Source organism: Hoplias malabaricus, chromosome 3 (assembly GCF_029633855.1).
Source record: "Hoplias malabaricus isolate fHopMal1 chromosome 3, fHopMal1.hap1, whole genome shotgun sequence".
NCBI lineage: Eukaryota > Metazoa > Chordata > Actinopteri > Characiformes > Erythrinidae > Hoplias > Hoplias malabaricus.
The window spans coordinates 49,004,486-49,022,662 of record NC_089802.1 but is presented as its reverse complement, the minus strand read 5'-3'; the positions used below and the strand labels follow the sequence as shown (position 1 = coordinate 49,022,662).

Here is an 18,177-nt window from a genome sequence, read left to right as displayed (position 1 = left end):
AGATGTTTAGTACTGTGACTAAAGTGAAGATGCATAATGGAGAATGCGTGTTGAAACAATGATCATTTTAATGTTTTTGAACAGCATGACAATTCAAACTCCTTTTAGTTTTACTGAGATGATAAAAAATAATTGGATGTCAGGAAATTAATGAAGAAAAGAATGAATAAACGAATTGATTGATGGGTGGATTGATAAATTGACGGATGGATAAATTAATGAATATTGACTAACAGTGGATAAAATCCACAAACACTTCACTGCAGATTTGAACGTACACTGAATCTCCTCGGCCATGTTGGTCACCATGACGGTGATTGTGAATGTGATACTACAGCGCCTCCTGCTGTTCTGAGGAAGACGGAACATGTTGGTGAATGTTGGCATGACAACAGAACGCAAACTAGGACAGCACTAGGAAACGTGCGGTAACACCAAATAATTTTGTGGAATCTTGAGAACTCCAAGATTCGAAAAACTCCAACTTTCCCTTTTTACCAACTCTGTCTACGACAGGTAAGATGGCGTCATTTTTAACGCTCCAGAATGTCTCAACTGTGACACCACTGTGTCACCACTATTGTTTATTACAGTATTCTGTGTAATGTGCTGCCACAGTCCTGAGACCCTTAGGGACTTTTTGCCGGATCCTCCGCTGTTTCAATTAGTATTATAACTTATAAAGAGATTAATCATGCTGGAATAATAGTTTAAAACAAACAAACACTGACTTGCAAGTGTATCTGGTCATAAATTCCTAGGCCTGCAAATTATTTAATGTGTGCAATTATTTGACATCAATGTATAATGAAAAGTGTCTTCTGTATTTAGTCCATCCATGGCAGTGTACATGCACATATTTTAGTACACTAGGGACAGGGAACACACACCAGCCATTCCCAGCACCTAGGTAGCAGTTGGGGGTTATGTGCCTTGCTCAAGGGCACCTCAGCCATGGATTGAGGGAAGAGGACAGCACTTTTCCATTACTCCCAGAGCCACCACTTTTTCTGTTACTCATGGGAATAGAACCAGCAACCTTCCAGTCTCTTCTAGCTTTTATATATAATTTATTGTCTGTATCTGCTTCTCCAAGTTCAGGCTCGCAGTGGGCCCAATGCCTACCTTACTACCCTACTGGGAAGACACAATGGAGGGGTCACCAGATACTCCTGGAGGGGGCAACACACACTCACACATTCACTCACACCTGTAGACACTTTTGAATAGCCAATTCACCTATCAAAGAGGGAGAAAACTTGAGCACCCGGAGGAAACCCATGCAGACACAGGCATAACTCCAAACTCCTCACAGACAGTCACCGGGAGCTGGGTTTGAACCCACAACCCCAGGACCCTGGAGCAGTGTGATGGCGACACTGGCTGCTGTGCCACCATGCCTCCCTAAATTAATATTCAATTATGCATATGAAAAGGAAATTTGTTTTTCACATTTGCATTTCTGGGATATTTGGATGTAACCTCAGCCACTACAAATATGCAGCACCCAATAACACAGGCATCCAGGTTTTCATAAGACATCTTCTATCCAAGTACCACAATGCTTAGCTTCAGTGGAGTTCTGATATTCAGGTGCTATGGCTGCTGTCGAGGTATTCATAGGTAATTTATATACCTTTTTCTTTATACTAGATGTTAAAACATTGCTGTGAGAATTTTATTGAATTTGGCTACTAGAGCATTAATGATTGAAGTACTAATGCTTGTTCACAAATTCCACTTAAACTCATTGCACAGAGATTGGATGGGGCATCATTGCTGCAGAGAGTACAGTTCCTCTGCTCTACAACTCAGTTTAGTGGAGTTAATTCCCCTTTAACTGGCTCTGCATTGGAAAGAGATTTGAGATCTTGAGTCTGGTGCAATTTGGTGATTTCCTTTTCAGGCACATTACCATCATTGACACTTAAATAATGAGTTGAATTACAATTACAATCTCCCTCGCTATCTGTGTCTGCAGATGTAGCTGAATTTACTAATTAGAAAGGTTATTTGATTACTTTTGGGTGTAAATATTTTCTCTTGCTCAAGGATGTGAAGGATGTCTCTTCTGCATGAGGGCCAATAGGGTGTATTTACATTACGAACTGCTTAATGTGTTTTGCAGGCTCTGTGGTGTATACTGATACTTAATCCATTTCTATTTTGGTCTGCGTTGCAGGATGCTGTCATCAATATCTTCAGTGCAGAGTAAGTGCTTCTTCTGTCCTGTGGCCTGTCCACTCAGTTAAGGTACAGTGAGTATACACATAAAACAGAAACATTGTAGGAGGCTACTCAAACCCAAAGTTACAGGTTACATGTCTAAACACAAAGCCACCTTTATTGAGTACCCACCTCACTGTGCCTTGAGAATTACGGCATCCATGCTCTTTACTCTTTACTAGTGTCCACTTACCCTGCTACAGTACAGCATAGACCAGCATATCATCTCTGTTCAATTAAAAACAAGTATCTCCATTTTTGTGATTTTTAATTATATTTATTTAATGTTACACTAATATAGTGCCTTTCTAGAAGCCCCAGGACGCTTTACAATCAACATTCAATCCAAACACACTGGAGAAAAGTGGCAGCCAAACATTCACAGCGTACTCTTGACCAGGAACAACTGTCCACCTGGAGGACTACATTGGGCACTAGGGCTTCACCCAGGACAGAGCGCCAATCCATATCTGGGCATATACACATTCACTCACACACATTTATTCACATACACACTCATTCTCTCACACACCAGGACAAGCCAGTTCACTTAACCTCCATGTTTTTGGACTGTGGAAGGAAACCAGAGAAAACCCACACAGACACAGGGAGAACATGGAAACTCCACTTGAACCCAAGATCCCAGTGCTGAGAGGCAAACATGCTAACCACTAAGCCACCATGCCGCCACTTGCTATATCATTTGAACTCACATTGTGGTAATACTTTATGATGAATGGACCAATAGGTATGCTCTAAAATAATATCTATGTACATTGAAGGTTTTTTCCCTTCTGCAAAATTGCTGTTTTGGAAAATACATGTTTTAATTGGACACTGACAATATGATCTGGTCACAAAAAAAGGCATAACTTTACTATCAAAACATAACCTTCCATCTCAATTTTTTCTCGACCCAGGCCTACCCCTTTAATTTACTGCTGATTTCAAGATGAACAGACCCATAGAAATATGTCTTACTACAAACGGATTCCAAAAAAGTTGGGACACTAAACAATTTGTGAATAAAAACTGAATGCAATGATGTGGAGGTGCCAAATGTCAATATTTTATTCGTAATAGAACATAGATGACAGATCAAAAGTTTAATCTGAGTAAATGTAACATTTTAAAGAAAAAATATGTTGATTCAAAATTTCACAGTGTCAACAAATCCCCAAAAAGTTGGGACAAGTAGCAATAAGTGGCTGGAAAAAGGAAATTGAGCATATAACGAACATCTGGAAGACCAATTAACACTAATTAGGTCAACTGACAACATGATTGGGTATAAAAAGAGCTTCTCAGAGTGTCAGTGTCTCTCTGAAGCCAAGATGGTAAGAGGATCACCAATTCCACCATTGTTGCGCAGAAAGATAGTGCAGCAATACCAGAATGGTGTTACCCAGCGTAAAATAGCAAAGACTTTTAAGTTATCATCATCAACCGTGCATAACATCATTAAAAGATTCAGAGAATCTGGAACAATTGCTGTGCGTAAGGGTCAAGGCCGTAAAACTCGGGTCTCCGGGCCCTTAAACGTCACTACACCTTAAACAGGAATGCCACTGTCAAAGAAATAACAGAATGGGCTCAGGAATACTTCCAGAAAGCATTGTCAGTGAACACAATCCACCGTGCCATCCGCTGTTGCCAGCTGAAACTCTACAGTGCAAAGAGGAAGCTATTTCTAAGCAAGCTCCACAAGCTCAGATGTTTGCACTGGGCCAGGGGTCTTTTAAAATGGAGTGTGGCAAAATGGAAGACTGTTCTGTGGTCAGATGAGTCACGATTTGAAGTTCTTTATGGAACACTGGGACGCCATGTCATCCGGACCGGAGAGGACAAGGATAACCCAAGTTGTTATCAACGCTCCGTTCAGAAGCCTGCATCACTGATGGTATGGGGTTGCACGAGTGCTTGTGGCATGGGCAGCTTGCATGTCTGGAAAGGCACCATTAATGCAGAGAACTATGTTCAGGTTCTAGAACAACATATACTCCCATCTAGACGTCATCTCTTTCAGGGAAGACCCTGCATTTTTTAACAAGATAATGCCAGACCACATTCTGCAGAATTCACAACATCATGGCTACGTAGGAGAAGGATCCGGGTACTGAAATGGCCAGCCTGCAGTCCAGATCTTTCACCTAAAGAGAACATTTGGCACATCATAAAGAGGAAGGTGCGACAAAGAAGGCCCAAGATGATTGAACACTTAGAGGCCTGTATTAGACATGAATGGGAGAGCATTCCTATTTCTAAACTTGAGAAACTGGTCTCCTCTGTCCCCAGACGTCTGAGTGTTGTAAGAAGAAGGGGGGATGCCACACAGTGGTAAAAAATGGCCTTGTCCCAACTTTTGAAATTTTGAAACAACATATTTCCCTTAAAATGATACATTCTCTCAGTTTAAACTTTAGATCTGTGATTTGTGTTTTATTCTGAATAAAGTATTGGATGTTGGCACCTCCACATCATTGCATTCAGTTTTTATTCACAATTTGTTTAGTTTCCCAACTTTTTTGGAATCCTGTTTGTATATTAACTCACATTTAGAGTTATAAATGCTTTAGCTACTAATTTGGAGGAAAGCAACAATATGTTGTGGATTTGAGATCATTGTTGGTCAAGTAACTAGGAAACCTGATTTTCTGAACATCACCACCAAATTCAGCAAATGTTGTGGTATTTTGGTCAACCAGCATGTGCCTGTACAGTGACAAACTAAATTTGCACCAGACCAACAAAAATCAGCTTAGACCAGCATGGATTCCATGCCATTCCATGATTTTTTTTATTTTTATTTATTTTTTTGCAGGTTGCTACACAATATTTGTAATTGTTTTACCTAGAAATTATCTATAAGGTTTGCTTTTGCTTGATTGGTGATCTGTTAAATTTAAAGCGTACCCGTATTAGTAATGTATTTTTTAGATTCAAAGCAGCTCATGGATCTGGCTTGTAACTGACATACTCACTTGCTCGCTCTAACACACAATTCAGAGTTACACCACATGAGGTGTCGTTTCTCACAAAGTAACTCACATGTTGTTGCTGTAAAAGGGGGTGCTATTGTGCTAAGTGACTCAAATCTGATTTTTTTTTTTGCCTTGCTGTGACAGTTCTGAATTTTTCAGTGCTGTGTGAACATGTCAAATTCAAACTTTGCAAATCAGATTTGAATCACTTTAATATGTGGTCCAATTCACATGAGCTTAGTGCTTAGTTATCATCCAGCATCAGTGGTGACAGGCAGGCTGTGTCTCAAATGTATCTGTGCTTCCTACATAGCACTTGCACACAGGATGAGACTACAGTTTCTGCACCAAAATAGTGCACTGAAGGTTATAAAAGGAGCTGTGTAAGCGATTGCTAAATATAAATGGATTTGTCTTAGACATAGCGTGCAGTACTTCAGTGTTAAAGGAATTATTTAAGGACCTACAATTTGCACTTTTTGTGCTCACTGGGACCCATTACAGATGAAGCTGCACAAACATATCAGTCTGTAAATGTGTGTTTTGTCTGTGTGTGTAGAGAAAAGCCATGAACCGAACCCCTTTAAGAGGCCAGAAGACAACAACATCTTCCTTATGAGGAATGCAGATAAAGCTCGAAGGCAAGAAGTATGTGATCTGCAAAGCAGCAAGTAATTTTAAGTCAAGTACCAGGCTTATTATGAATGTGTAGACCCTTGTTCTTTTACATAAAGAATGCTAACTTACTTTATTGTCCATGTCTTCTAATGTTTCCTTAACACAAAAAATTTAAAAAAGACATTTTAATGTAACTGTTACAGCCCTGATCTTAGACTCCTGCAGATAATTCACTGTTTTAAAGGGGACATATTATGAAAAACATGAGCAAAGAGAAACTAGGCAAGCCTAGTTTTGCCAGATCACCATTAGCAATTGTAACAGGTTTTTAATGGTATTTCAAAAACAAATAATAAACTATAAAAATAGTTTTTCTTGTCAGTTGCTAACAGTGTATGTACAGGAGTTGGACAATGAAACTGAAACACCTGGTTTTAGACCACAATAATTTATTAGTATGGTGTAGGGCCTCCTTTTGCGGCCAGTACAGCGTCAATTCGTCTTGGGAATGACATATACAAGTCCTGCACAGTGGTCAGAGGGATTTTAAGCCATTCTTCTTGCAGGATAGTGGCCAGGTCACTAAGTGATGCTGGTGGAGGAAAACGTTTACTGACTCGCTCCTCCAAAACACCCTAAAGTGGCTCAATAATATTTAGATCTGGTGACTGTGCAGGCCATGGTCATGTTCATCAAACCAATCTTTCTCCAGTCTTGCTGTGTGTATTGGTGCATTGTCGTCCTGATACACGGCACCACCTTCAGGACACAATGTTTGAACCATTGGATGCACATGGTCCTCCAGAATGGTTCGGTAGTCATTGGCAGTGACGCGCCCATCTAGCACAAGTATTGGGCCATGGGAACGCCATGATATGGCAGCCCAAACCATCACTGATCCACCCCCATGCTTCACTCTGGGCATGTAACAGTCTGGGTGGTATGCTTCTTTGGGGCTTCTCCACACCGTAACTCTCCCGGATGTGGGGAAAACAGTAAAGGTGGACTCATCAGAGAACAATACATGTTTTATATTGTCCACAGCCCAAGATTTGCGCTCCTTGCACCATTGAAACCGACGTTTGGCATTGGTATGAGTGACCAAAGGTTTAGCTATAGCAGCCCGGCCGTGTAAATTGACCCTGTGGAGATTCCGATGGACAGTTCTACTGGAAACAGGAGAGTTGAGGTGCACATTTAATTCTGCCGTGATTTGGGCAGCTGTGGTTTTATGTTTTTTGGAAACAATCCGAGTTAGCACCCGAACATCCCTTTCAGACAGCTTCCTCTTGCGTCCACAGCTAATCCTGTTGGATGTGTTTCGTCATTCTTGGTGGTATGCTGACATTACCCTGGATACCGTGGCTCTTGATACATCACAAAGACTTGCTGTCTTGGTCACAGATGCGCCAACAAGACGTGCACCAACAATTTGTCCTCTTTTGAACTATGGTATGTCACCCATAATGTTGTGTGCATTACAATATTTTGAGCAAAACTGTGCTCTTACCCTCTGCTAATTGAACCTTCACACTCTGCTCTTACTGGTGCAATTAACGAAGATTGGCCACCAGGCTGGTCCAATTTAGCCATGAAACCTTTCAGTTTCATTCTCCAACCCCTGTATGTATTTTCTGTTCATACAAAGCTACAAAACTGAAGCACTGTGTTGAGATTTTGACATTACAAGAATGAATGACAAGTTTTTGAACATTTCTAAGCACCTTATCAACCAAGTAATCTATTCTTGATAAAGGAACAGGACATCGCTGGAAACTAGATATTTATAACCGACTTACATTTCTATAAGGGTCTGACTGATAAAACGGTGCTTTAACAAATTCACAGCCTCATTTATTTTGAGTAACACCTAGCTGTGGTGTTCTGGCTAAAATAACCCTTGTGCCTTCTGCTCACCTTTAAACAACGTCATCAAAGTGAATATTTTAATGAAGGATTTAGGGCTTATGGCAAGAAATGGGACATGCGAAAGCATGCAGACAACAAAATCCCAGACATTTTGGGCGATTTAGAAATTTTAGTTCCCAAAAAGAGTATCTGTCCGGGAAAAAGAGGGCATTTGGTCACCGAACCGGAATGTGTAATATGGATGAACTAACAACAGACGGTGTAGTGGCGCCACCTTAAATTCTCTCTGTGAAATACGGCTGAATTAACGGTTTCTGCTTGCGCATGCGTGTTTCAACATTAGGTGTTAGCATAAATACCTTTGTCGCTACCCGGTTTGCGCCGCTGCCTGATTTGGACTGCGCATGCGCAGAACACGTCTTGTGTACACCTTACTGATAGCTCCGATATTTCACAACTGTAAAGTGTAACTGTAAAGAGACATTGCCCTCTTTGGTTGAACGCCATGTGTGTCCCACATCGTTATTCGTCATTTTTGTTTAAACAGAAGACTATCAGATGTAAATAAACACACTTTGCAGGTTCTACAATTGTTTAAAACTGTAAAGGACCGCGAGGAAAGGCTACATCATGTTTAAACACATAAAGTCAGTCACTCTTGAAGATGAAGCTCTTTGCTTTGGAAAATAGTCTCTTTGCTGCTATAAGCTATATGCGTGAAGGTCAGCGCAAATCTGGTAGCAACAGGCTCTTCTGGGCAGGCCCAATAGGCGGTCCGGCAAAATCAATCATTCAGTGCATTACTACATTTATCTGGGTGTCTGAAACTCCTACCCTCAAACTGAAATTAAACAACCCATTCTGTTTCTGTGGCCTGTCTAAGTCTGAAAACATCAGATAAAACAAAGCATGTAAAAGAGAAGGAAATAAAAATAAAAGAGTTTTGACATGTATAAGATTTACAAAAAATCTCTAGTCGTTTTTTTGGGATTACGTTTGCATTGCAAGTGTTAGCCTCTGGAGCACACTCATCATTTTCAGATATAATCCCACTTTCACCCAGGCTCTTACTGTCATACTGTCAGGGTTGAAACAAATCCTCTTACCTCCAAAAAAAGTAACCTAAATGCCTTGGTTCAAAACGGGTGTACCTTAAAGTAGCTGAATTTAAAAATGATAAGGATGTCTCTGACCTCATGTAGTGGGTGTCATTGTATGTTTTATTACTGCATAAAATAAATACACAATAAAAGATTACAGTAGTAGTGTAGGTCTCTGCCCACTTGTGTCAGTGTGTTTGTGCTCGGTAGGAATATCAGAAGGAGCTGAGTCTTCCTGTACATGAGAAGAAGACGTACACTGGAAGAATGAGGGCCAGGCAAACAGAGTTGAGGAAGAAACTGAGGGAAGGCCTGAAGGAAGAGGAGGAAGAAAGTGTTGCAAACAGCACACACACCACTGTCCAGCTCCTCCATGACACACATGCATGCAAGGTGCTCATGATGAGAGGTGAGACACGAATGTGATGAAACAAGGAAGCACACACAATACACGTTCCCAGCTGAGAAACACCTGCCTACCTAAAGCCTTCAACCCACAAAACTAATTTCATATCATCAGCACATGTGTCTATAAGGATATTATTTTTTCTTATATAGTTAAATATTTTGGAATATAACATAGAGGTTATGTTATATTCATGTTACGGACTATGAATGAATGAATGTATTTATACAGCACTGTTTATGTATCTATTGTAATTATTTCAATAATTACACAGCACCATGCTTATTGAGAAGATAAATTACTTTAAATAATAATGATAATTTTAGGTGCTTAAGGCTTTTGCACAATTCTGTATATGTGTTTAAAATAGGGGTTTTGTATACAGGGGTGTGTATAGGAATTTATTGAATGGTATCTTTATATATTTTCAAAGTATTCACTGTGGTCATTTGCAACTGAGCGAGATTAACTGCATTAGCCACCTATTTAGAGATTAATAACTTTGTTCACATACATACCCAACTTTCCATTGACATATTTCTGTTCTGTCTTCAGATCGTAACATTGAAAAAGAGAGTATACAAGAGTTCATTAACAAGAAACGAGAGTTGTTCTATCTGGAGGTAAGACAGACCTTCTTTTTTCTGGGTTATATTCACTCAAAAACCTTTCATGACTGTGTTGCCCATTCAATTCTCTCTCTCTCTCTCTCTCTCTCTCTCTCTCTCTCTCTCTCTCTCTCTCTCTCTCTCTCTCTCTCTCTCAGCATGCTCTAGCAGTGAAGAGAGAAGAGATTGTAAAGCTAGAGGAGGTGGCATGTCATGAAGAGAAGAAGTTGGCCAGAGCTGAAAAGTTGCTGGAGGAGGACACCATCTTGTTTGACACTTTTCTTAAAGAAAATGACAAGAACTCAGTGGAGGCCATTAAAACGTAATAATGTAACACAAGTCATGATATGCAGCTACAGTAAATATAATTAAAAATAAATAAAAACGAAAATAAATTAGGGCGGCACGGTGGCGCAGCAGGTAGTGTCGCAGTCACACAGCTCCAGGGGCTTGGAGGTTGTGGGTTAGATTCCTGCTCCGGGTGATTGTCTCTGAGGAGTTGGTGCGTTCTCCCCGTGTCCGTGTGGGTTTCCTCCGGGTGCTCCGGTTTCCTCCCACAGTCCAAAAACACACGTTGCAGGTGGATTGACGACTCAAGTGTCCATAGGTGTGAGTGAATGTGTGTGTGTGTGTTGCCCTGTGAAGGACTGGCGCCCCCTCCAGGGTGTATTCCCGCCTTGCGCCCGATGATTCCAGGTGGGCTCTGGACCCACCGCGACCCTGAACTGGATAAGCGGTTACAGATAATGAATGAATGAATGATAAAATAAATTAATTATATGAACAGCACTGGACCATTAATTTTGCAGACCAAAGTAACACTACAAACTATTAAGATTCCTTTAAATTGGATAAATAGTTACAGACAATCAATGAATGAAAATGTATTTCTTATATTGTGTATGACCATGTTTCTCATCTCATATTTAGGGCTGAGCAGGAGACTAAAGCAAAGTTGGAGAAAATAGCTGAGATCAAGAGGATCACTGCCAAAATGGTGGCCATTAAGAGGTACCTACACCATTAATATTTAAAATTAATATTATATCATCAAAAAAGCTGATATTAATGCCCCATGGTTTTAGCAGCTATCCAGCCAATAAGATAATACTGTTAGATAGATACATCACTCAGTTCATATGGTCATTCATTTCTCTGTCTTCCATCAGTGACATCTCTAAATATGAGGACACTCTGAAGGAGTACAAGCTCTATAAAGACTTCCTGTTCAAGCTTTCTCCAGTGGAGTGGCAAGAGAAACAGAGAGAGAAGAACAGACATTCTCCTAATACCCCTTCCAGCAGAGAAAAGGGAGAGAGGGAGGTGAAGAGTAGAGAGACTGAGAGAGGGAAGAAAACCCCCCAGTCTGACAGACGTATGTATTCACCCCAGAAATGCCTTCAGATCAGAGTTGCACAGTGTGGACAAATATACCGTATTTTCGTTACTTAGGTGTTGCATGGTAGAATGTCCCAATTCGAATAAGAAGATAAGGATCTGAGCTGATCAAGGAATATTTTAATGGATCAGGTATCAGCTATATTCATCATCTAGTCTTTGTCAGAAAGAAGAACTGTAGCTACTTGTCATACAAGTGCTATAATTTGATGTGTCAGTAGTGTATGTTTAGAACTATCATACTGTTCAGAGTGTTTACATGTATGCACATATATTTTAAATAATGCACTGATTTTACTACAATGTTTAACATAACTAGTATCTAAACCCCAGTCAAGCAAACAGTTGATCATTTAAAGAGAAGTCAGACAAAGTTCACATGTGCAAGATTATTTGCACAAAAAACAAAAACTGTACTGTTTACTGTGGCAATGATCGGACACCATATCTGACTTAACCTATGTGGCTATATTGTCTCTAAAAATCAAAATTGGAAAGCTGTACACTTAATACAGTCTATATTTTCACTTGCATGATCTTGAGTAACCTTGGTAATTGGTGTTGATCTCAGAAGTGACTGATATCACACAGATTTTTCTGTTATTTTTAAGTGAGTAATATAATTTGCATATTGCAGCCTACAGCTATGGTATATTAGCATAATCAAGGCCAATATTATTCATAATATAGGTGTGATATTGTCAAAGTCTGTAAGACATCTCTAAGACTGAATATTTCTCAGGTCGAGAGAAAGGGAGCTCTGTTGGATCTCGTGAGCTGCCCCCTGTTCGTGAGAGCAGAGCTCCATCCCGATACAGCGTGAAGTCCACTCCTCAGAGTGGCAAAATGTGTGTACCCTACAGAAACTATTCATTTAGGAATTGATTCCATTTCAGTTTGCTATTAATGAACTGAACTATAAGCTTTTTGTTTTTGTTCTGTTTGCAGTAGTTCTGCATCTGAAACAGACAGTTCTGAATATGAGGTCAGTATGAAACACATCAATACCTCTGATATTCACATTCATTTTTTTCCCCCTTAAAAATGTTTACAGTATAGTATAAATGTAGAGAGCTACTTGGAGGTGTACCCAATACAAACAAAGCAATTCCATTATACACACACAACTTGTTATAATTTGTATTAAAAGAAATCTCTATAAAGCAGAAAGTCACAAGGTCATGTGCTAGAACTGTATAAAGCAGACTATCACAGAAAAGGTTCCAACATTAGGCCTATAGCCTTCCCAGAAAGGTAGATGCTGTTACTGCAATAAAGGAAGACAAACTACATATAAATGTTGTACAAATGTCATAGAAGGACATCAGGATACACAGCCATTCTGAGAGACGAGTTTTGTCCATCCCATAGTTCACACCCCTAAAAGACGACTAACAGGCTCACAAACCCTCTCGCCACACACTAGCCACTAACTCAAAAAAATACACTCACACGCCCATGTCATTATAACAGCACAAATATACAACCCCTGAAAATAAACTTCAAACATGCCCAAACAGTCCAGGCAAGATGGGAGCTGCTTCCTTAAGCTCCAGTGAGTCCAGGCCCCTCGCCAATCCATGACCAAGGCCACATAGCTCCCTCCTCAAGACACCACACGGTCCTGAATTTCTGTGAGAAATTCACAGTAACAGAATGATGCCTTGAAGTCCCATCATTTAGAGTAACTATCAAAGATAATGATTTCTTAATTCATATTTATCCTTGTGTAGGAGGAGCCGGAGTTGTTCTTCACCGAGCCACAGCAGCTGCTTGATCTGCTTAGTGAGCTGGAGGAGCAGAACCTCTCTCTGATCCAGAACTCACAGGAGACTGAGGAGAGCCTGGAGGAGTTTAGAAACACCATGAAAGAAACGCGTAAAACCATGTGAGCACTCAAAGAGATTATAGGGTTCGGAGTACCATTAGCTACAACTATATTGTACAGCATAGTGCAGCAAAGATGGACACAGTACTAATACTGTGATTATGTGGCTAAATACCAGAATACATTACAGTCCAGATGAATTCAAAAACGGTTGTATTATCATGGCAGTCCTGTAGGTGGCCATAGCACCTCTTATAGATAGATAGATAGATTACATACATACATACATACATACACATACATACATACATACATTCATTCATTCATTCATCGATCGATCGATCCCCGGGGGAAATTCAAGGTCTCAGTAGCTTCCAGACATCACATACAACAATCACTAACAGCAATGGACTAATATAAAGAAACAAAAATTCCACTGTACATAAGAGACAGTAGGAGATAGAACATGATACTAAAATACTAAATGCTAAAAATACTTTATAGCCTAAAACAAATATCAAAATCGAGTCATATGTCAAAATGTCTAAAAATCAAATACCAAAAATTAACATAGTGTGCTTAAGAATGATCAAACATAGCCTGGCAAGAATCTGTGATACAGTGAGCAGCTGAGGATGATCTCTTGAGTGCAGTATATAGTTTAAAAGTTGAAAAAGTGTGGTGCGAAGTCTCCAGCTGAGACAGGCTCCTGTACTCCTCCTTCTGCTCGTTCTTGATACACCCCACTATCGCAGTATCATCAGAGAACTTCTGCATGTGGCACAACTCAGTGTAGTAGCAGATGTCAGATGTGTACAGGGTGAACAGAACTGGTGTTTTGTACACAAAATAGTACAAAGAATGAGATAAACAAATGTTTAATCCCAAATCACTCCATACTCCTTATGTAGTGCATTACACAGGTCATGAAATTACAGAATCTTGATCTAAACCGTGTATTATATATCTGTAATGGAACATCATTTATATTTGTTCATTGAAATCAAGTGATATCTAAATGTATACATTGTAGTTAAATGACTTGTGTATGTTATTTGAATTTCAGACAGATACAGGAACGATGTGTGACTTCAGAGTTTCTGAAAAAGCGCCTTTTTTCTCATCCACACGAGAACACTGACAGCAGCATTTTCAAAAATCTCCACCTGTAGGTCTTTAAGTTGAGGAAGTTGAGGAAGGAGTTGGAACTGGTGCAGGACTTGAAATACCTAGGGGATAGTCTCTCTCTCAGGACTTGATCACAGTAAGAGGCACATGGCAGGTGTTGGGATACTCACAAGTCTACAGTTGGACTGTGTCCCAATAGATGAGAGATGGTCGCCTCAGTGAGAATCAGTGGAACTATTAAGTGTGCATGCATCCAAAAGAAATGGTGGAGAAGGTGGGTGACTTTAAGGAACAGCCAGTCAAGCCTGAAACCAAGCGGTGGAATGTTTTTGGATGGCTTTTATAGTCATGACTTGTCTGTGGTACCAGAGCACCTTGGACTCTTTGGGATCCTTGTGGTTGTGCCATTTGGGGCACTATGTTTTGGAGACTTGAGCTTCCAACGTTAACCATCTGGTCATGTCCTGCATCAGATGGTGGGGTCCCTTCTGCTGGACAGACCTGGTAGGGCCAGATGGGTAGTTAGGATATGCTGGGAAAGGCTGGCAAGGGACTCTGTTTGGAATTATTTCAACTCCCACCTTTGAGAGAGCTTCTCACATGTTCCGGAGGATGTGGGGGACATGGAGTCTGAATGGACCCTGTTCAAGACCTCCACTGTTGAATGACTGCACACAGGCTTCTGCAAAAAGCTTGTCAGTGCCTGTTTTGGCAGCAACCCAAGAGCCCATTAATGGATACCCGCAGTGAGGGAGATGTCTGGCAGTTGTCTAGTTTAGATCCTGGCTGGCTGAGGGAACTCCAGATCCAACTGAATGGATCTGAAGGGTTTTGTTTTTGATTTTTCACATTGCTGTCCTGATAATATTCTTTTCAGCAACAGCCTTGCATTGAATTAGAAAGCCATTTAAAGCAAAAGCACTTTCACTACTGCTCTCAGGCCTTTGGAGCTCACTCTAAGCTGATGTGTTCACACAGGGAGCAGGAAGGAGAGCAGCTGAAGAAACAAATAGACGTCATGAAGGAGACCATTGAAAGAGAGAAAGAGAGAACCGCAGAGCTAGAACTCAAAGCCAGACTCTTCAACTTTGGAAAATATAAAGCAGAAGAGGTGAGAGAAGAGGATGTTCTTATAGTCACTTATAGTTTTACTTTGTTTAGTTTAAAGGAACAATCTGTAATAATGACAGAAAGTGGTTAAAATGTGAACTGCACATGATTAAGAATTTTAGACAGTCAGCCTAAAGGAATGTGCCGTATTCAACCCATTTACACCGAAAGTAGTATGTCACTTCAAACTCCCTTGTGAAAGTCACTGCTTTTTTCCTTTATGTATCAGCTTCATATTGACTTTTCAGTTCCTCATTAAATGTTTCACTAGATGAGGCAGATGCTAGCTATCTTTCTTAATGCTTTTCCCCTTCCACCTTTGTCATTTTACGATGCGGATGTTTTTTTTTTTTTATTCCAACATATGTTACACCATATATTGATCAGTTTAAAAGTCTGATGTTATTTGCCAGCTTTTTAGAATTTAAATAGCTTAAATAGGTTAGTATGCAAGGCTGAAGATAGCAAGCTTTTAAAACACATTCATTCATTCATTGTCTGAAACCACTTATAGAGTTCAGGGTCATGATGGGTCTGGAGCCTACCCGGAATCACTGGGAGCAAGGTGGGAACACACTCTGGAGGGGGCGCCAGTCCTTTGCAGTGTGACACACACTCACACCTATGGACACTTTTGAGTTGCCAATCCACCTACCAATGTGTGTTTTGGGACAGTGAGAGGAAACCGGAGCACCCGGAGGAAACCCACACGGACACAGGGAGAACACACCAAACTCCTCACAGACAGTCATCTGGAGCTGGACTTGAAACCCACAACTTCCAGGTCCCTGGAGCTGTGTAACTGTGGAACTACCCGCTGTGGCACCTTTTAAAACACAACTTTTTTTTTTTTAAACACATAAATCATGGTGTATGCACCTTTTACCCATCATTATGTCTCATGTTATTCGTTTAAACCCACAAACTGCTTTCCATCCTGCCCTCATTCCTCACATTCTTCATTTAAACACACAATATTTGCCCTGCAATTATTCATACCTGGCTACCCAGGGTGCTGGAATTAGGCAGTGGGTGAGGTCACGGATCAAAACAAGAGTTCTGCTCTGGAATGAACCCTCCTCAATGAAGAATATACTGGCTGTAGCACTGCTTTCCTTAATCTCTAGACACACCCTGGTCATTGTATGATTTAGTACAGTAAATATATTACAGATTGTTCCCTGCTTTTGTGGATTCTCCCTTATTTCCACCTCTGGTCATATCAGAACCATTGTCTTCTCACTATGCCTTTCTCCATCCTCTCTTCTCAGGACGATACACTAAGCTCTCTGGGCCAGAAGGTGGAGGAGGTTTATCGGAGTTGTGTAGGGGACAGCGTGGCTAATCTGAGCGCTCTGCAGATGCTCACAGCCATCGAGGCCCGGCTGGGAGAACTGATGGAGAATGTGGAAATGATCCCCACCGATGTCCTAGCCATCGCTGAGAAAGCCAAAGATAAGGAGAGAAGACTTAGGTTTGATCCATTAGAAACTTCTGCAACCATTTTCATTACAAAGAGTTTACCAATGTTTGCACATATACTGTAGCTCCAGGCTTCGAAACTGGCAATTTATGAGCTTGGATTAATCAAGCTGTTGTTTATCACTAATATGGCCAGCTTTTTATACCTTCAGCTTCTTCCATGATGGAGGAAAAACATAATGAAAAGCTTATAGAAAATGTATTAAAGTTATATTCCCAAGTAAAGTAACAGCATGCTCAATACCAGCAGGCTTGGTTTCGCCTTGTTTCAATGGTCCCTTCAAAGAAAATGAAAGACACAAAGAGACCCACAAAGCCTCAGTATCATGTTTGCTAACACCATGAATTTTCAGCCCTCTTGAGTCCCTACCCTACTACTAATAAATGCAACACATTTAATCAAGTGTCACCCACTGGCCTTGCACTATGTCAGCAAGCCAGATGAGGCCACAGGGAGTAGTCACATCACTCACTCCATTTATTTACTGGTCTGTTAGTATATCTGATCCTTCGCCTTTGTTGCTCCTGTAGACTGAGGGATGAGAAGATCTTTCTACAGAAGCAGCACCAGGAAGAGAGGATGAAGAAAGCTATGGAGAGAGCTCAGGCAGAGATAAACAGGACGGTCAGTCCGACTGAAAATATACTGTATAGAGTTATAATATAGAAGTAACAGGGCGAAACTGTAAAAAAAAGTGGTTTTTTAAAAGAATCATGTCTTGTATTTGTACAGACTGGCAGAAAGCTGATGCCTCGCTCACAGCCTCCTGTTCGTAAACCGAAAAACAACCTGCAGGACAACTTTGCAGACAAGGAGAAGGAAGAGCACCTGTACTTCTTCACCTAAAGCATGGTGCCTTAATAATGACCGTGTGATAATACATTCACACACACATCTTAGTTTGAAACATTTCAGTGCAGTTTACACTGAGCTACTGGTTTATAAGATGCACTTCCTTTTTTCCCCACAAATTCAAAGCCAAACAATTTCTACTGTATAAATCAGGCAGTTATTTTCCTGACACTAGTCCCAAAATGGAATCTTAAGCATTGCCACCTGCTTCAAAGTCCACAGGGCAAGAGGCATTAAGGGTATCTAGTTTATTTGCATGCATTTGGGTCAGACACATGTAATGTGCAGGTTCTGTAAGTGTCCCACATGGTTATTGGGTTGGTTTGAGTTTACAAGCAGAATGCATTCCTGCTCAAATCTAAATGTCTTTTTATCACAGTTTTAAATAAAACTATTTTCTCTGACTGATCTTAGTCTGTACCTCAAGGAATTTTGACCTCTTTTGAGCTCACATCACATTGAGGGTGCTAGTGAGATCTGCAGGTGTGCCATAACACCACCACCATAATATCTTTTAAGCAAGTATTTGAATAGCCAAAAAAGTACAAAAACTGACAACTCAGAGAAACT

General features: G+C 40.5%; 1 protein-coding gene across 3 annotated transcripts; it reads left to right on the top strand.

Moving 5' to 3' along the window:
- The first annotated feature begins 410 nt into the window (after window positions 1-410).
- On the top strand, window positions 411-17,976 carry cfap100 (cilia and flagella associated protein 100). 3 transcript variants are annotated; one of them, XM_066666254.1, is made up of 15 exons: window positions 411-516; window positions 2,183-2,211; window positions 5,767-5,855; window positions 9,005-9,203; window positions 9,756-9,823; window positions 9,967-10,130; window positions 10,739-10,819; window positions 10,978-11,183; window positions 11,949-12,054; window positions 12,155-12,191; window positions 12,940-13,094; window positions 15,141-15,273; window positions 16,544-16,746; window positions 17,286-17,379; window positions 17,488-17,976. In XM_066666254.1, the coding sequence occupies exons 2-15, from the start codon at window positions 2,184-2,186 to the stop codon at window positions 17,599-17,601; spliced, it is 1,677 nt and encodes a 558-aa protein (XP_066522351.1). In that variant the 5' UTR covers window positions 411-516; window position 2,183; the 3' UTR covers window positions 17,602-17,976. The 3 variants fall into 3 exon arrangements, with proteins under 3 accessions (XP_066522351.1, XP_066522352.1, XP_066522353.1); XM_066666255.1 differs by having other exon boundaries at window positions 474-516; window positions 2,183-2,253; XM_066666256.1 differs by lacking the exons at window positions 411-516; window positions 2,183-2,211 and having other exon boundaries at window positions 5,816-5,878.
- Window positions 17,977-18,177: the final 201 nt, after the last annotated feature.

Bases quoted from the DNA above. Each gene is read 5' to 3' on its own strand.
- cfap100 (XM_066666254.1), top strand. From the start codon at position 2,184: ATGCTGTCATCAATATCTTCAGTGCAGA. The intron at 9,204-9,755 runs GTGAGACACGAA...TTCTGTCTTCAG, and splicing joins CAAGGTGCTCATGATGAGAG to ATCGTAACATTGAAAAAGAG. The intron at 12,192-12,939 runs GTCAGTATGAAA...ATCCTTGTGTAG, and splicing joins CAGACAGTTCTGAATATGAG to GAGGAGCCGGAGTTGTTCTT.